Source organism: Galeopterus variegatus, unplaced genomic scaffold (genome assembly GCF_000696425.1).
Source record: "Galeopterus variegatus unplaced genomic scaffold, G_variegatus-3.0.2 Scaffold243, whole genome shotgun sequence".
In the NCBI taxonomy this organism is placed as follows: Eukaryota; Metazoa; Chordata; class Mammalia; order Dermoptera; family Cynocephalidae; genus Galeopterus; species Galeopterus variegatus.
The window spans coordinates 735,313-755,910 of NW_007726354.1; the positions used below are offsets into that span (position 1 = coordinate 735,313).

At 37.1% G+C, this 20,598-nt stretch overlaps 1 protein-coding gene across 1 annotated transcript in view; it reads left to right on the top strand.

Moving 5' to 3' along the window:
• Positions 1–13,709, top strand: part of BPTF (bromodomain PHD finger transcription factor) — a 141,867-nt gene extending 128,158 nt beyond the window's left edge. Inside the window, exons 27-30 of the mRNA XM_008566473.1 lie at positions 5,864–6,189; positions 9,961–10,153; positions 11,262–11,346; positions 13,654–13,709. Coding sequence (XP_008564695.1) covers positions 5,864–6,189; positions 9,961–10,153; positions 11,262–11,346; positions 13,654–13,709 — 660 coding nt within the window. The remainder of the gene's footprint in view (positions 1–5,863; positions 6,190–9,960; positions 10,154–11,261; positions 11,347–13,653) is intronic.
• The last annotated feature ends 6,889 nt before the right edge of the window (positions 13,710–20,598 follow it).

Below are 20,598 nucleotides of genomic sequence, written 5' to 3' on the forward strand. Positions count from 1 at the left end.
TTTTTTTTTTTAGAGAAAATACCATTTCTCCAGAAAATAATGTGTGTTTCTAGGGAACATTTCATCAGTATGTATCAAATGACTCTAAAATGGGGATACTGTTTGATCCATAATTTTGCTTCTAAGAATGCATCTAAAACAATTAGTCAAGAAATGTGAACAAGGGCATTCATTAAAATGTTAATAATAACAGAAATTTGGAATCAGCCTCAAGTCTTCTGATGTGGGAAAAAGCCAAACTTAGTTTCTCCCATACTCTTGCAAAACGGATCACTTTTTGCACCAGATGTTTCGGGTGTTCCTACTGTCTACCTGGAGATAGAGTCAGGTCCCACAGGTTGAGGGCACAGTCCCACAAGACTTCCCCCCACTTCGGAGGCCAGTACTTCTGACCATGCTGTGTACATTGGGATTCCCACAACCCCCTCCTCAGGGTTTGACAAATTTGCTGGAACAGTTCGCAGAACTCAGGAAAACACTCACTTAACGTTTACTAGTTTATCATAAAGGATATCACAAAAGATACTGATGAATGCCAGATGGAAGAGATGCATAGGGTGAGGTGTGTGGGCCTGGCTTCCATGCCCTCTCCTGCAGTTCCACCCTCCAGCCCCTTCACGTGTTCAGAAGCCCTCTGAACCCGGTCCTTCTGGGTGTTTATGGAGGCTTCTTTGCATAGGCATGATTGATTAAATCATCGGTCTTTGGTGATCAAGTTAATCTTCAGCCCTTCTCAAAGTCTCAACTCCCTAATCACAAAGGTTGATTCCCCTAACAGACAGGCCCCATCCTGAGGCTATTCAGTAGCTCCCAGTCATCAATCAACTCATTAGCATACAAAAAGACACTTTGGAGATTTCAAGGGTTTTAGGAGTTATATGCCCGGGAACAGAAGATGACCAAATGTATACTTCAAAATGTCACAAGTCCACAAAGAGGAGATAGGTAATCAGTGTTTCTCACCAGGAACACTTTGGCCCTTTGGACAGGCCAGTTTTTTATACACTGTGGAAAGTATAGCATCTCTGGCCCTAGGTACCAGACACTAGTAGCATCCCATCATTTTAATAACCAAAAGAATGACCTTACCTGCTCCATATGTATTCCCAAACCTCTCGTAAGAGATGTAAATACCACCAACCGCTGAAAACCACTGGATTAAACACATTTTGTAGTATCCACAAAATGGGTTTCTATTTTATCAGCATAATTTGGGGTTGGTGTTTTTTTGTTTTTTTAATTCTTTGGGGGAAGTTTTCAGTGATAAACACTTGAACAACAAGTGCAGGGTACAGAACAGTATATATAGTGTGATGTGTCCATTCAGTTCATTCAATAAATATTTATTTAAACATTTAAGGTATGTCCTGTTCCACATTCTGCTCAATGTGGGGAAATATTTGTACTCTCTATTTTTTATATATAAATAAATTGGTAATTTGTATTCAGATGTCCTTCAAAGCAATTACCTTGGCCAACAAATAAAAGTAATATATAATTCCTTCCCCCCAAGAGAAAATCATTTCTAAATAATTTTAGAATATATCTTGTATGTGTGATTTTTAATGTGTGTATTCATATCATATATAAATACATTTTATACAGAAAGTATAATGAGGAAGAAATATACTTTAAGAAAAAATGTTCAGCATTATCTTTAGTAGAATTTATTGCTAAGGTAATTTGCTTTGAAGGACAGATTTCAAATGTGTATGTACTGGCATATTTTAAAAATAAAATCAATTATAATGTTTCCATTTACAGGATATGTGATTGGATCTTTATATCTACCTGTTACATTCTTTCTGCTTCTCTTTTTTTTAAAACATAATGTTTGTGTTTTAGAGCAGTTTTACATTTACAGAAAAATTGTGCAGAAAGCACAGAGTTCCCATATATTCCCTACCCCCCATGCACAGTTTCCCCTGTTATTAACATCTTGCATTACTGTGGCACACATGATGAGCCAATATTGATGTATTAACTAAAGTTCATACTTTACATCTACCTTCACTCTATGTATTCTGTAGTTTGGCAAATCAATAATGTCATGTATCCACCATTGTAGTATCATACAGAATAGTTACACTGCCCTAAAAATCCTGTGCTCCACCTCTTCATCCCTTCTCCTTTCCCCTTGTCTTTTTGATAAAATGATTTCTTGTTCATTTTTTAATAGATCTTATACTTTCGTTTTACTCTTTGAATATTTCAAACATATGTATTATACAGATTTTGTCAAATTATACTATAAAATTAATATCATGTGGTGTGAATTTGGGTTCAATCATCGATTTCGTTGGTTGCCTTTTTTCACATTGCATGTTTTCATTTTTGGCATTTGGGTTTTGCAGGCTCATTTTGAGTGAAAGGGGTTTTGGTTTTGTTTCCTTTCCTGAAGCCCAGTCTACCCAGTCAACCTTCACTTCGAGCAGGGAGCCTGCTCTTACCCCCACCTCATGCAAAGCATTTCTGTCCCCTTTACTCTATAGAAACCGTTACTATTGTTTGGCTCCCACTTCTTAGTTCTGGGTCTGAAGCCTAACAGGCCTTTCATTTTATTTTAGCCCTGTTCACAGTTTTATGTCTCCATTCCACAGAGACACTTGTACCTTATTCAAGCATGACCATGTCTTTTCAGTCTTCTCTTTTTTATATTGTACTTTCATTGGTATGTTCTTGAACGGGGAGGGAGGATCAAAGTGTGTACCCACAACATCATCTTGACCATCTCGGGTTTCATAAAATCCATCTCATGGTGTTATAAACACACCGTGTAAATTAGGAAAATGAAATTCAATATTTACTTTCTTCCCTAGGAAGAGGTTTAGTCTCTTTAGATAGTGAAAGGCTGTTGAATAATTAGTTACGCCACTTACCTTCTTATTTACAAGACTGTCTAGACTTTAGATAGAGAATATAGACTCATTAAACCAGAACAGTTCAGGTTTATTGGTTATAATTTTTGTGATTTGATGTTTAAAATCTTCCTAAGATACTAATGTGATGACTGTTACTAACGTGCCATTGGTGCATGGGGGTAGTGGGGGCGAGTGCTACACAGAGGTGATAGTGTGCAGGGCATACTGCCATCTGTTGTTCAGATGTAGGTGGGCCTTATCTTTAGGCAAATCCTTGAAATAGTTTTGGGTTTTTTTCTTTCATAGACATCTACATGATGTCTCTGCTTTAGAATCCGTATAACTCCTATAGGGCCGGGGATTCGTATATATTATAATTTACAGCAGCCACTATCATTTTGCTACTAGGAAGCTACTCTGTGTCTCTAGAATTTAAATGAAAGTGCCATAATACCAAAAGTGGGGACAGAAGAATAAGTAGGGAACAGCATACAGGCTGCCTTTTAAGAATCAGTGTTTCGGGCCAGCCCGGTGGCACACTGCTACAGCGCGCCGCTTGGGAGCGTGGCGGCGCTCCCACCGAGGGTTCAGATCCCACATACAGACCGGCCGCTCACTGGCTGAGCGAGGTGCGGGAACACCGAGGGTTGCGATCCCGTTGCCGGTCCCGGTCCGGTACGGGCACGACACTGAGGGTTGCGATCCGTTGTCGGTCATGAAAAAAGACAAAAAGGAAAAAAAAAAAAGAATCAGTGTTTCATTTGTTTTCTCCTTTTATCTACTGTTCTTCATAGGAATAAGAGATTCTCAAGGGTCTCTCTCTCTCTCTCTCTCTCTCTCCCCCCGAAGCTTTAATGCCTAGAATGCCTTCAAATGTTTAGCAGTTTTTGAAGGAATGATTTCAACTTTGAATATAGCTCTAAGGTCAATCAGATAATTTTTTTTTTCTTTAAGGAGGGAAAAAAAATCAATGCAAGCCTCTGTAGAAAGCTCTTTAAGAGAAAAGTGGGTTATCTAAATTATTGTCCTGAGAGACGACAAAATTAAGGAAGAGAAATTATTATGAAGAAAATGTTTTTGGAACATTTTTGGTATTTTTAATTATTGTAGGAATTAATAACTGTCTCAGATTTTAAGAAGTATTCTTGGTCATAACTGAGACTTACTTACACCAAGTTTGTTCGTGGATGCCAGTCAGAATGGTTTTTCCCTGGAGAAATACAGTTTGCTTTAATCATCATTTCCAGGAATAAGTTGTAGTACTGCGTAGCAGAGGTGTATCTAAAAAGTACGTGAAGAAAAGTACAGATTTTAATTTATGGCAAAATCTCTATTGAGAAAATAATGTGTTATATTGCCAACCTCTCCCTGCAGTTAAATTTTAGACATAGGAGCATAATAAACAAGGCACATCTGTCTCACATTCTGCTTTGTGCTAGTCAGATCACATTTGGAGTCTCACATTTAGTTGTTTAGTTCATGCTGAGTCTCACTGTAAGGACACGGAACAAGAGTAGCTAGAAGAAGGCAGCCAGAGGGTGAGGCTACTTGAGATCACATCGTAGTGAGGCTACTTGAGATCACATTGTGAGCAGCCACTGGAATAGACAGGACAGGACAAGGACACACCGGGAGGAACATTCTTTCTAGGCACTTGCTCACCTTCCTGTCAGATCTCCTTTGAGAAAACCAGCATCCTCCTAGTTGTTGTTATGTAATCTTTATTTTCTATTTCTAATTGCTTTTATTGGGTTTAANGCAACACCGAGGGTTGCGATCCCGTTGCCGGTCCCGGTCCGGGCACGACACTGAGGGTTGCAATCCGTTGTCGGTCATGAAAAAAGACAAAAAGGAAAAAAAAAAAAGAATCAGTGTTTCATTTGTTTTCTCCTTTTATCTACTGTTCTTCATAGGAATAAGAGATTCTCAAGGGTCTCTCTCTCTCTCTCTCTCTCTCCCCGAAGCTTTAATGCCTAGAATGCCTTCAAATGTTTAGCAGTTTTTGGAGGAATGATTTCAACTTTGAATATAGCTCTAAGGTCAATCAGATAATTTTTTTTTTTCTTTAAGGAGGGAAAAAAAATCAATGCAAGCCTCTGTAGAAAGCTCTTTAAGAGAAAAGTGGGTTATCTAAATTATTGTCCTGAGAGACGACAAAATTAAGGAAGAGAAATTATTATGAAGAAAATGTTTTTGGAACATTTTTGGTATTTTTAATTATTGTAGAAATTAATAACTGTCTCAGATTTTAAGAAGTATTCTTGGTCATAACTGAGACTTACTTACACCAAGTTTGTTCGTGGATGCCAGTCACAATGGTTTTTCCCTGGAGAAATACAGTTTGCTTTAATCATCATTTCCAGAAATAAGTTGTAGTACTGCGTAGCAGAGGTGTATCTAAAAAGTACGTGAAGAAAAGTACAGATTTTAATATATGGCAAAATCTCTATTGAGAAAATAATGTGTTATATTACCTCTCCCTGCAGTTAAATTTTAGACATAGGAGCATAATAAACAAGGCACATCTGTCTCACATTCTGCTTTGTGCTAGTCAGATCACATTTGGAGTCTCACATTTAGTTGTTTAGTTCATGCTGAGTCTCACTGTAAGGACACGGAACAAGAGTAGCTAGAAGAAGGCAGCCAGAGGGTGAGGCTACTTGAGATCACATCGTGAGCAGCCACTGGAATAGACAGGACAGGACAAGGACACACCGGGAGGAACATTCTTTCTAGACACTTGCTCACCTTCCTGTCAGATCTCCTTTGAGAAAACTAGCAGCCTCCTAGTTGTTGTTATGTAATCTTTATTTTCTATTTCTAATTGCTTTTATTGGGTTTAAGATATACTAAGAAAACTCTTGTTTGAAATTACTGAAACTCTCACACAGGCTGAACTACTGAGCTACTTAGACAAGGGGAGTTAATGTAACATTTTCTGGCTAGGTCATGCACTTACCTAATTCTAACCATAGTCTTGTATTGTCTGTAATTGACAACAGGAAGAGCTGAAGAGAGACCTGAAAATTAAGAAAGAAAAAGACCTGGTGCAGGTGGTGCAGGCCACAACAGTAGCTGTACCCCCACCCCCAGTTGCGGCAGCACCTCCAGCGCCTCCACCTTCGCCTCCCCCTGCACCAGCTGTGCAGCACACAGGCCTCTTGTCCACGCCCGTGTTACCTGCAGCTTCCCAGAAGAGGAAGAGAGAAGAGGAAAAAGACTCCAGCTCAAAATCCAAGAAGAAGAAAATGATCTCTACTACCTCAAAGGAAACTAAGAAGGACACAAAGCTTTACTGTATCTGTAAAACGCCTTATGATGAATCTAAGTGAGTAGATCTTTTAGAGCTCTAGTTTATTTTCTTAAAAGTTTAGCTCTTAAAGTTGAAAGTTTTGAAGAAAATGAGTATATTGGTAGCAATAGAAATGAAAATAGTTAAACTTAAGGATAGTAATATTTCCTCTATGGTCTCTCATCTGATATTCTTAACCTTGACACTAGTAAAGTATAATTTGCTATTTCACATGTTCATGATTCTTGTTTGTCCTTTATTATATTCTTTTCTGTCAAAAACAAGCTTTCTGTTGCTCCTTTGCTTTCTCCTCTTCTCTCTGAATTAACTACAAATCAATCAATAGTGCTGTCTGGAGAAAGAGGTGTATTATCATTGCCCAAAATTGAGAACATTTTTTCTGGGATCTGCTCAAAGACCTGTGGCTACTTCAGATCCTGGAAATTATGTGAATATGAATGGTATAAGAAGTTTCGAATTTGAGTGATTTGGCTTTTTTATTGTTTTATTTTAAGCAATTCTCTGTTTTTTTGTATTGGAATACTGCAACTTAATGTTTCTGTCAACGTTCCCACTTTCTTACTGGGGACAGAAGCCAGAAAAATACAAAAAGTGTTCCTTTCACCCATTCCTCAAGTGAGACAGTCAAAAATTTGATAAGTATGCAGCTGGAAGCTGTTTTTGACAGTTCTGACTTTTATTTGGTGATATAAACAAGATTTTTGATTCACTAAACCATAAATGTAGTTTCACTTTTTGGTCATTGCTGTCATTCTGCTAAGTATTTAGTTTCTGTTTTGAACATTAAAATGTAGGTCAGCTTTTTAAAGATACAATTAACCATAATATTTTTTATAGTACCACAAAGTTTCATTGTGTTTAAAAAAAAAAAAGATTTAGAATTAGCAATGCTTAATGTCTGCCTTAAGTGGATGTCTAATCAATTCATAATATGAAATTGTGGTCTCTTAATGATGTTTAATTTGCAACATTGAAGCTGCTCTGGTGCACTAAATTATAATTTGTTTGCAAGTGCCAGATGAAAACTTTCTGTTGGTCAGTTTAGCCGTGTGTTGGATTAAACACAGATCAGTTTAGGCACCTCACTTTTCACTGTTTCATCTCGTTGGAGGTTCTACATAATGTAAAACATGGAATCCCGCTCACTGATTTTGTTCCCTTAGTCTGATACAAGTGTGCCTCACTTTAAGCAAAATATACCAGTGATTTCAGAAACAAAACAACATGACTGGCTTTCTTTACAAAAAGATCTGCTTATGGAATTTCTTTAAAAAAGGCTTCTTTGGCCTATTTAGATGACAGAAATTCATTTCACACACAACTTTTTGGACTCCCTAAATTGCATGAATTGAGGTACACATGTACATGTGCTCATTCTTTTGAGATTGCCTCATTTTGTGGCTATTTCATATTTTTCAGTTTGTCATTATTGACATTTCAGTATTACCAGGTTCATTCACACCCTGTTCTTGTTGGGATGAGTTAGCATTTCTTAGCAGTGTTTTGTAATCTCTTGTACCAAACTAGGCTGGTTTGGGACTCTAGTGAGAGTGACTAAAAATTGAAATTCAAGTCCTGAACTTATTTCCAGAACATATAGCCCACCACACTGTGGAGGCAACATACAAAAATACATCAGGAGACCCCCCCCACCTGTGGCAGTGAAAATCACGTGAGAGTCATAGTTCAAAAGAAAAAAGTTAGTGGTAGGATAAACCACATAGCCATGTATCATTTCTTCGCTGTGATGGAGCAGGTCAGTTTGAAGCTTGAGTACTACCTCCGTTCCTCTAGATGAACCTACCAAGAAATGCTTTGGTAGAACTAAGCGTGCTGATAGTATCAGCAAGGCCAACCTAATTCCCTGTGATTCAAGTGAATTCTTGCTATGACTTTGACATGGTTTTCCTCCACAGCATCTGTTGACACTTTTAGGTACACTGTATATGTGTTTATACTTTTCATTTTCTCATTAGGGGTCTCATACAAAAGCTTTGAGGGTTAACTGTATGTGGTCACCCACGATTACATACTAGTATAGCCCCACCTTGCCAGATACTGTAGAGAACAAATATTGTAGCGGTAACTATCCTTACATTGTTCTCTGCGCCACGTAGCCCTGATTTTGAATTGAACCAGCCCCTTAGAGTTCCTTTCCAGTGACTTACCAGGTCACTCCACATTGTCATACATATGGTGTGAACTGAAAAACTGGCCCATGTCATCTGTTATGAGAGGCAGTTTTTATTTAGATTAAATTCCAGTGTTTATTTACAAAACTTGGTAGAAACTGAATTACTACGTGTATCTTAGTTTTCTTCTTCATGTCATATTTTGACCATCTACCTTCTACACCTGGCTGATCTGCATGTTCCTTGTAGTGCAACTTCTACTTGGTGTTTGCGCTTTGCTTTGTTTTCAAATTTAAATTGTGAGATACATTCTCAAACCTATCTAAGAAATAGCCCTGATATTGAAATGGCTTCTGTGGAATAGGTTTGACAGATGTAAGTCTTTGATTCTTTGGCTTTGGTTTTTGTGCCTGTTACAGTTTTACACACATTCATTAAGAGGAAGACATCACCATCAGTGTGTGGTTTATTTTTTCAAATTCCAGTATGTTTTTAAAGACCCATATTTCACTAAACAGTGTATATGTTGAAATTGATGTGAGTGACTTTATGTTTCCACACTTGACACAGTGTCAGACGCTGTAGTTTGCCAGGGTTAGAATGGTTGGATTCAGGATGTTTAGCTGACTCCTTGCAGAAAATTATCCTGTAAGAAAGTGAATCAAGGCAGGGAAGACAGATTTAAGTATAGTACCATGCAGCTCAAAATGACAATTACATTGTCATTTTCATTGTGAATACTTTTAGGTTCTATATTGGCTGTGATCTTTGTACTAACTGGTATCATGGAGAATGTGTTGGCATCACAGAAAAGGAGGCTAAGAAAATGGATGTGTACATCTGTAATGATTGTAAACGGGCACAAGAGGGCAGCAGTGAGGAATTGTACTGTATCTGCAGAACACCTTATGATGAGTCACAGTGAGTTCTGATAAGAGCATCATACTTAATAATCTAGGAAGCCAAATTGCTCTGACTGGTTACTTATTTATTTTAAAATAAAAAGCAAGATATTTTTTCTGCATATATTATACACTTACATTACAAATTCCTTTCCGATTTTTTTCTCTTTTTTCCCCTCTTTACCTCCCCTTCAAAATTTATGTTGCTTCACAGTGAATGTTTGAGACGCATTGGGAAAATGTGGTTTAATTGTAGATTTGATTCTTCAATGTGTAACATAGAAATTAATTAGATTAAAATAGCCTGCCTTGTTTGGACTTTATCAGTGTTTGAAATGGCGCTTCATTGTAGGTTAGAAAAACACTAATTTGTGTATAAGCTCTGAGACTCTGTTTTTAGCTTATAGGATTTTCAAGTCCCATTTCATTTGATATGGTACTAGTTGAAAGATTTTGGGCTTTGTTTTCAGCTTTAAAATGAATTAAATGTTTTACATTTTTCTTCAAATTGTTTCTCCAGTATTACAGTGTTCTTAATAAACTTTTACTGCTTGTTCTTAACATCAAAAATATTAAATTAACACATTGGAATGTCAATTTCAAGAGTATTAAAACAACCATAATACTAAAACCATTTTATATCCCAGGGTTTAGCAAATTTTCAGGTGCATGTTTTATTATTTTTAAAAGTAAACTATATGTGATGTTATCCTATCTGTTTTGAACTCACACTTCTGTTTTGGATCTTGCAGATTTTATATTGGCTGTGATCGGTGTCAGAATTGGTACCATGGGCGCTGCGTTGGCATCTTGCAAAGTGAGGCAGAGCTCATTGATGAGTATGTCTGTCCACAGTGCCAGTCAACAGAGGATGCCATGACAGTGCTCACGCCACTAACGGAGAAAGATTATGAGGGGTTGAAGAGGGTGCTGCGTTCCTTACAGGTGAGAAACACTCTGTGCACAGCACTGGAGAATGAAAGCAACTGGCATGACTTTGGAAACATTTCTAGGGCTTGAACTTTCCAATCTTAAAGTGCATGATTATTTACTGACTCCCAGCTAGTCTGGTGAAGCGCTCAGGAAACTTCAGTCCTTCGCATGCTGATGTCATGAGGGTTTACCTCATTCACACACCACCTCAACTGTTGTTTATCTAACACTCTTGCTTAAAATGACTCACTTTTTTAACTTAAATTTTATTTTTAAAGAAAACTTTATCTCACCACCATAGATTGAAAAACAGTTTGATTAAATTCTGATGAGATACAGATGCTTGTCTAATGCTTTGGGCCAAAGCCTTCCCTTCCTTATTAAAAATAAAAAGGGGACAGGGATGGTTTGCAGGATTATTAGCAAGTGATAGAGATATATTCAAGAGAGAGAGCACTAGATTGAATCTTTCCCCTGTTGTAAGCATAATCACAAGAATTTGAAAGAACTGAAAAGAGAATTCTAGTCTTGATGTGTAATCAAATGTTATTTAACATCATGTCTCTTTCACTTCATTAACCAGCAGTGGTAACCATTCCACACTTTGAACCCATCCCTCCCCAAATTCACAGAAGTGATTTCAATGCCAACATCAGTCAGTTGGCAGGTAATCATGTAGGGACCAGAGTACAGATTTCATGACTCCAGGTCGGCCCCATGGCTCACTCGGGAGAGTGCGGCGCTGGTAGCACCAAGGCCGCGGGTTCGGATCCTATATAGGTATGGCCGGTGCACTCACTGGCTGAGCGCGGTGCAGACCGCACCGTGCCGAGGGTTGCAATCCCCTTACCGGTCAAAAAAGAAAGATTTCATGACTCCTAAGCTAGTGCCCCACTCCCACCCCACCCCCGACCACCACCAAGGTCTTCAGATACACCTTTGAGAACCATTATTATAGTGCATGCTTATCTTAAGTAATTTGTGATCAGAGCAAAAATCATCTAGTATAAATGACTTCATCTGTCAAGTTTAAAACTGACTTTTGGAGTAGTAACTCATTTGAGAAAATGGAATTAGTGTTTCCACCTGACAATAATGATGCCTGTTTTTTCATTTGTAGGCCCATAAGATGGCCTGGCCTTTCCTTGAGCCAGTAGACCCTAATGATGCACCGGATTATTATGGTGTTATTAAGGAACCTATGGGTAAGTACTTGAGTTGAATATGAAGTGTTTTCAGAAGTCTCAGCATATATTTTATCACCCATAAAAGTGATATATCATGAGGGTATCTTGAGCAAGGCTGGCGGGAGTGTAAATTGGTATGGTCACTTGGTGAGTAAATTTGGGGTATCTATTAAAGCTTAAATGTGCATACCCTTGAACTCAGCAATTTCATTTTTTAGTATTTACATGTATACAAGTATGCTGTTCATTGCAGCAGTGCTTATAATCGCAAACACTGGAAATGAAATAGCCATCAGTAGAAGAGTAGCTGAATCAAATATGTGAGCAGAGTATCATGCAGCTGTATAAAAGAATGAATGAAGTCAGTGGATGAAAGAGTTGTGTTTCAGAAGCCAGCTACACACTTTCTAAATGGGAAGGGTTTATGTTTGATGGCAGCTTCAAAGAGGGGGAAACATGGAGAGGACATAAATGAGAACTTAGTTAAAACTATTCCTGAAAAACAAACATAAATAAGTAGTTGTGACCTCCGTTCTCCTGATGTTGAAGGTAGAAGGAGTTAATCATTGTATTTCAGATTTGTGTAGTCTCCTTTGAGAAAGTTCCTGAGGGTGTTTATTAAAATAAGTTAATAAATTAATTCTGCTGATAAAAATAATACAAGTTAATTATAGAAAATGTAGGAAGTAAGGAAAAAAACAAGATAAAAGTTACCTTTCACTTCTTCCTCACTGAATCAGAAAGCCATCTGTGTAGGAGACAGCGATTATGTGTGGTGTGTTCTTATGTGCACGTGTGTTTAATTGAAGTCACGGAGTGAATGCAAACATTTTCCTGTGTCAGTCATCTTCAGAAACATGATTTTAATGGGTTTTTATGGTCTGTTAATTGAAAATACCTTTATTTGTTTAACCAAAACTCTTTTCCTGAAGCACTAGACTGTTTTTCTGTTTTCATTTTGTTTTTGCTGTCTGTATCAAGGTAAACATCATCTTATGTAAGTAGGTACATAAAGATAATATAGATCTTGAAAAGATGTTGAAAAAACAAAATGAAAATTACAGAACAGTACCTAGGTTTTCAGCAGTAAATAACTATATATTTTCTAAGAGTACATAAATTTGTTTTAAAATGCATAGAAAGTGTTTGGAATGATATACACTAAGTTGGAAACAGCAGTTTCCTTTGGGGATATAAGGTATTATCTTTTATTTTCTTAAGCAGAAATAGATTTATATGAATTACCATGTTTTATAACGTACTTTGTAATACCTTTTTCACATCAGCTTTGTTATAGACCTACATCTTTTTTTTTTTTTTCTTTTTTTCCTTTTTGTCTTTTTTCGTGACCGGCAACAGATCGCAACCCTCAGTGTCGCGCCCGTACCGGACCGGGACCGGCAACGGGATCGCAACCCTCGGTGTTGCGCCCGCACCTCGCTCAGCCAGTGAGCGGTCGGTCTGTATGTGGGATCCGAACCCTCGGCAGGAGCGCCGCCGCGTTCCCAAGCGGCGCACTGTAGCAGTGCGCCACCGGGCCGGCCCGACCTACATCTTTTTTAATTGTATGGAATTAAAATTATTTAACCACCCCCCGAGTAATAGATTTTTCAGCTATGTGCAGTTTTTGCTAATATAAACCTCATGTCAATGAACATATTTGTTCATGTTTCTGCCTGTACTTGTTTGTTTTCTTAGGAAAAATTCCTGGAATTAGAATTTCTGGGTTACAAGGTATATATACTTTTTAGGCTTTTAAGAAATATTCTTATTACACTTCAACCAGTTTCTTCTACTCATAGTATATATCTGCAGACGTCTTTCTGCACTCTTGAGAACTATTGGATATTATCACTCTTTTCAGGGAAATATTTTTTATCCTTGAAAATATTTATTTCAAAAATAATACATTTGGTGTACCAATGCAGATGTGACAGAAAATGGAGAATGAAATGTAAAATTTACCACCACTCTCATATTGTCCCCTAGAGGTAATCTTTTTTTAATAGACTGATGAAGTTTTGTGGTGATTTTTTTTGGCATACAGTAACTTATAACATTTTTTGGATTCACATCTATTATTATGAATTTGGCCTTTGGTGTCATGATGGTAGTTTTTTTTCTCTATCCCAATATGTACAAATACCTATATGTTATAGTCATTTTTTAAAGGGATACCTAGTTAAGTTGGAACCATAAAATGTCCAACTACTGCTCACATATTTTATTAAACTTAGTCAAGCATTAAGTACCTAGAACTTGAAATAAGTATGAAATGATAATATCCTGGTGTAATGTGTTAAGCATTCATTTTTTCCTGTTCAGCTTCCATGAACCTGTACAGAATAGATGTGCCCAAGTCTTGTTGGGAATTTAGTTAACCTAGTGCATTTTTACAGTTCTTGTTTACATGATTTTTTCCCTGTCCACAGAAACTGGAGCTTTCAAAGACTAATTTTTGTGTATGCATACTAAAATACTAAGATATAACAGAATTTGCTATTTCAACCATTTTTATATATACATTTCAGTGATTACATTTACATTGTTGGGTCTTCTGGTATTTTTTATGGTCTTAATTTTTGCCCTTAAATGTTAATCCATCTAGAATTATTTTGACATATGGTGGGAGATAGAGTTTTTTCTTCAGATATGTAGGCAGTTCCCCCATCCTATTAATTAATGAATCCTTCCTTCCCCTGCCGATGGGAAATGACATCCTACACATAGATGAGATTCACATGCTGCATACAGTTCTCTGTTGCAGTTTTGACCTCAGTTCCATCAGTGTTTGTAAGTCCTGCATGGTGCCACACTTTTCATTATCAGCTTTATGATAGCTTTTTAATGGCTGACAGATTAAATCTTTCCCATTACTTTTATTTTTCAAAAGTTGCTTAGGTATTTTTGAACTTTTATTTTTTTGGATGAATCATTTTTTGAAATTTAGAAATCATGGGTGGGAGAGGGGAGAGGGAGGAGGGAGGGAGGTTTCGGTGATGGGCCATAATAACCAACCACATTGTATATTGACGAAATAAAAATTAAAAAAAAGAAAGAAAAGAAAAGAAATTTAGAAATCATCACTGATCTTTAATTTGGATCTGTGTTACTTTTCTGTCAGTCCTAGATTGATTAGAGATCACTGGCCTTTCACTCTCCTAGATTTTTCTATAAAATTGTGTGCTGAACTTTCTTCAAACACAGCATTCTTCAGGAGCTAATTTTATTCAGCAGTTACCTGTACTGCCAGAGAAAAACAACCTGTATTTCTTCTGCTCTCACACCACAACAATCAATACAGAAGACTTCTGTGACCTCTGCTCACCAAGAACAGTGTAGGGATTTCTCCACACCAACAACCAATCAATCAGTTCTGCAGCAGACACCAGCTGAGTGTCCTGCAATTCAATTCAATTCCAGCCCTGTACCTGGAGATAGTGTCGGATCCCACAGGTTGAAGGCTCAGTCCCACAACACTGTCCCCCATTTCCAAGGCTTTTTAAAATTCAAAAAACATTTATCAAATGAATGCTTACAGAATGCAGGATGCTATCGTAAATACCATGGGCATGTAAAAGGTAGTAAGAGCTTTTTCCCCTTGAGTTTACATCCTAATTAGGAGATAAAGAAATGTAAAAATGACTGTTCTATAGGGTAGAGTGAGGCTACAGGATGGAGGGTTTAAGCACTATCTCCTTAATTTTTTTGCTAGATCTTTGAAGTCATAAAATGTTTTATTTTTCCGGATATTTTTTCTATGAGCAAAGCTAGACTTTAAGTCTACAAACCTTTTCTCTGAACCTCTAGTAACATAAACACATTGAGCAACTTTTCATGAAGTTGGGTTACCTTCATGCCCTTCTGTTTCTGAACCTCAGCTCCCTTCTTAGGCTCATGGTTTTCTTCCTTCCAAAATGTATAGCAGAAAAATAGATTCCAGAGAAAACAGAAGAGGACTTTTTAAGGATGGATTTCCCTTTCCAATAGTAGCTGCCACCACTCTGTAGCTCTTGAGATGCATTATTCACAGTCCCTCATCCACCAGCCCTCAAACTCGACTACCCCAGATATTCAGATTGGGTAGACCTTGGCTGGGTTGGGGCCTGGGCATCTGTATATTATCTAATGGACTCCTAAGGAACTTCTAAGGGACTCTGCATACCATAGTGTAAGAATCAACACTCTACTTAGTAATTTTCCTTTGAAGAAAATGTATGGGGTGTTTTGTCTCTCTCCTTTTCCTGTAGCAAGGTAGATGGTTACCAAGTATTTTAGAGTCTGTTTTACATAAAATAAAAGTGACGGACAAGCCCAGCTGAAGTATCCAATTACCTTATCAGCAAAAGAATCAAAAACTATAGGCAAGGAAGAACAGTAGGCAGGAAGGCTATAGACCAAGAAACTGTACAAAATCTCTAAAACTTTCCCATTTTTACTATCCCCTGTCAACCCATTAGCAGTAAACTTAATATGTAAGGGGACTTCATATGACAGGGGCCTCTGGAAAATAACAATAAAATAATAAAGGAATAAAAAGAGATAAACTCACAGTAGTGAAAAGAATATGATAGAAGCCAGCTAGTTGATGAGATTTCAGCAATCTCCAGAATATAAATTCTGGAATATAGGAAGCAGATAGAAGAGGATTAAGTCATGAAGCCAGGCAAACTATAGTGCAGAATCCTCCTAGAGGACTCTTCAGCAAAAGTGACAGCTTGCTTACTGACTACTAGAACCCCAGAGAGCATCATCCAAACATGGAGATTCCAAAATATATTAAAATGCAAAAAAAAAAAAAAAAAGGAAAAGAGGGATTAACTGAAGATCTATGTATATGGGTTTGGAGGTGGTACCGGCACCTAATAGGTAGAGGCCAGAGATATTTCTAAACATCCTGCAATGCACAGGACAGTTGCCCACCACAAAGAATGATCCAACCCCAAAATGTTAATAGTACTGACGCTGAGAATCCCTTGTTTCTTGTCTAAAGCAAAACTTGCCAGTGGGTAAGCCCCATGCACACGGCCCTCCAGTCACATATGCAGTCCATTAACTGACCCTTCTGAAGTATTTACAGACACCTAGGGATGGCCAGACATGTAAGGAAAGCCTGCAGTGTGAAAGAGAAAAATCAAGATGTAGTAGAAAAATAGATTCCAGAGAAAAGAGAACTTTTTAAAAAACAAAACAAATCTCTTAATCATGTCCTCAGAGAAATTTTAGAAGACATTCCATCTATAAAATAGTGAACAGGATATTAGGAGTAAAGAACAATCTGAGAACAAGAAAGTGATTGGAAAAAACATAAACTTGTTGCAAGCAGTAAAAGTTAAAATCAAGAAACTCTCTCCATATAAAGAACAAAAAGACAAGGAGATGAAAAATATGAAAGAAAAAATACATTATAGAGTATCCAATATTCACTTGATGGAAATTCTATAAAGAAAAAACAGAGAAGACAGAGGAGAGGAAATTGTCAAAAGAATAATATAACAAAAATTCCCTGAGCTGAGGAAAGGCACAAGACTTTAAGTCCAAACAGGACAAATTCATTGATTCAGCAAATGGCTATTGAGAGCCTGCTGTTTGACATTGGGAATTTAGCAGTAAAGCCCCTGCTGTGTGTGGAGCTTATGTGGAGGACTGGGAGGGTAGGGAGAGCAGTTAATAAACAAACATAATAAACCAGGTATGGAAATATATCCATCCTCGTATATATCACTGTAAAATTTCCAAATGCCAAGAATAAAAAGTTCTCTGAGAGCTTTTATCCTCTTTTGAGGATAAAACAATCTGTAAAATAATAAGAATTAGACTGGTATCAGACTTTTCTATTGCAACATGGAATGCTAGAAGATTATGGAAGAATAAAACCAAAAGTTTGAGGAAAAATGATTTCAGCCTAGAAGTCCAGCCAGACAATCAAGTGTAGAGGCAGAATAAATACATTTTCAGTCATGTACGGACTTAGAAAGGGCATCCTTTCTTGGCAAGTTACTTTAAGATGTGTGCTAGCAAAAATAAGGATGCAAATTAAGCAAAAAAGACCTTGGGTCCAGGAAACAGGAGGTTCAAGAAAGCAATGAGAATTACTGTGAACCAGGGTAGCATTTGTACAGGAGGCCTATGCAGCAAGCAGTCTACATTGGAACAGGAGAATGGAGCTCTCCCATGAGGGTGGTTTCTGGGGAAAGAAAATGATTCATACATTAGATAATTTGTTTAAGATAGAAAAACATAAGGCTATGATTAAGCCAAAGAATGTAAGGGATAAAAATGAAAGGCAATTAGAAACTCCATGAAAAACAAGAAGTTGTATAAGAATGCCCTCTTAGCAGAGGACTAGGTGCTACAGGGAAAAATATTTACGTAGTCATAGTAATATTTTGGGTTTTGTTTTTGTTTCTGTTTTGTTCTTGTTTTGCAGCTGGCTGGTATGTGGATCGAAACCTTGACCTTAGTATTATAACATCATGCTCTAACCAACTGAGCTAACTAGCCAGCCCTATAATAATGTTAATACTACATTGATTTTCAACTTTTAGACTCAGCCTATAGACAAAGCATGGAAATATATAATTTTAAACTATAGGGAAATAAAACTTAGACTCAAAGAGGGAGGTAGGGAAATGGTTAAGTTGGCTCAGTTCTCATTTGTCGTAGCAGGGTGTAAACAAAATTAATTTGGTAAAATAAGAAATAGTATTTTAAAAAATCTATTCCAGGGCCGGCCCGTGGCTCACTCGGGAGAGTGCGGTGCTGATAACACCAAGGCCCCAGGTTCGGATCCCATATAGGGATGGCCGGTTTGCTCGCTGGCTGAGCGTGGTGCTGACAACACCAAGTCAAGGGTTAAGATCCCCTTACCAGTCATCTTTTTTAAAAAAAAAAAAAAATCTATTCCAAAGAACTGAGAGGTGAAAGTGATTGATCCTAGGGAGCCTGGACTTCAGGTGGAGTAAAGGTAGGACAAAGGAGTACAACTTCTTCTTATAAGCCTCTCTGTGCTTTCTGATCTGTACCTCGTGCATTTTTTCCTCCAATTAAATATCTAAAATTGCTAGTTTTAAACTGGAAAGGCCTTTGACAGTAACTGGGAGGTAGCAGCGTTGCCAGGCTTGCAAGCAGAGCCCCAAGGATGAGTGGTGGCAGCTGCTGATGAGGGAGAGGAAAGCACCTCATGTTCCTGGGGCCTGTGGCAAAAAACAAAGGAATCTGGGAAAGGAAAAAGGGAGGGTCTGTGCTGCAAAGGTGCCCACCTGGTTATTTTATGTAGCTTTTTATATTCTGAAGGTTACATAATTTTCATTAAAGAACATAGCTGAATTGAGAAGTTTGCTCAATTCTGCTTAAATAAATAAATTGCAATATGAAGAGGTGTATAAAGGCAACTCACTGTTGCCTTTTTAGGGAATTTCTGTTGATTTCCAGGTTTAAGGCAGAATACAACATATAAGTAGCCAGTGATTGAAAATTGATTTATTGATTTTGAGTATTTTCTTTGCCATATCTCCCTATTTTTAATTTATAATCTTCTGCATTGTTTAAACATTATTTTCGTTACTGCACTTTGTTATAATTCATCATTTATACCATCCATGTTCTTTCTTTTCTTACAGATTGTGATATCTTTAGTCTGAATTTTTAACTGGAATCAGAACTGGATGTTGGGGTCACTCTTTGTTTTATTGTACCACGTGATTACCTAATTCAAAATTGCCCCCCCAAAATTCAGATTAGTTAATATAATTTTTTAATGTTAAAATAATATGTATAGTGGTAAACAATTTATTCTCGCAGCCATGTTGAACAATGTATTTAAAAATTGTAAACTTTTGGAATATTGTATTTATCTGCTTTTGCAATATAAAGTATTTTGACTTAGTCCTGGGAACTGTACAGTCATTTGGTTTACTGAAGAAAGTTATGAATAAAACTGTGAAACTAGAAGGGAGACTTTCTGGACTTTAATAGAAAAAAATGTGATTTTAATATTGCTATTTTTTTTCTTTTAACACAATTTTTCCTCTTTATATTCCCCAAATCAATGTAAATAAATACACACACACACACACACACACACACACTTTTTTTACCACAGTGATAATGCTTCTGTAAATGTTTGTCCTGTTGGCTAAAAATATAATCTTTATTAGACAAATATATATTTTTTTAAAATATTAGCTTTTTCCAGTGAGCTATCATGTTTAATGTACAGTGAAAAGTTTTAATGTTATAGGTTAAAAATTTCTTAATTGTTCTCTTGTATTTGCTTGCCAAGGGTGAATGAAAGAACATGGCTGCTTCCCCCAGACTGACTGCCCTTGGCATCCACATAAAGCATCATTGTTTTCAAAAATGAAGGGTGCTTAATTGTTCCCTTTTTTCTGTATTCTGTAGGTCTCATAACAACAAACTGCAGTCTACAGCTTCTTAAAGCTCAGCGTGTTAACCTAACATAAAACACAGCAAGAATCTGGTTGTCTGAACTATTTTAAATTAAGGAGCCAGATGTTTTTAGTCAGGCTGTCCTGACAAGACTTGACCTAAACTTCGTTTTTATTGGTCATAACAGTCCAATTATATTCTTGGCCAATTTTGTCCAACGGACAAGAGAAAAGCAAAGTCAACGACACCATTATCTTGTCAAGATCAAATGGTTTTACTATTGTGGCAGAAGCGGGAAAACTTTGTTTATTGAAAAAAAAAAAAAGAAAAAGAAAGCAAGAAAAAAAAAAGATACTATGGGGTCAAGCATAACTCCATGGAAATGCCACGTCTGCTCTTCAGTGAAGAAGCTGGTTTAGAGTCTCACAGAAAACTTTTGACTGTATTTATTTATTGTTGCAAAAAAGACGCTTTTTTATTGCTGCCCTCATTTGTCAGCTAATTATTTTTTCTTATAAAATCCAGCCCCGGTTACATGTAATCCATCCTGTATCTTATCATGATTTCTGTAGGTAAAAATACAAGACAACCTCTAGATGTCTTTTCTTTCTATGAAAGGAGCTGCTATGTACACACGTGCACACACACATACACACACACACACACACACAAAAGTGGGAATCAACAATGAGTTTATTGTTCATGGTAGATGAAAATTAAGCTTGCATAAAGGTTGGGCTACGTGGTCCTGGACTACAGACTCTGTTGCCTTGACTATTACAGTACAATTTGTCATTTACTCTGCACCAGGCTAAAATGAGTAAAATCTATTTGAAGGTATCTTGTTTGTAAACATTTGTCAGATTCTAATTTTTTCTT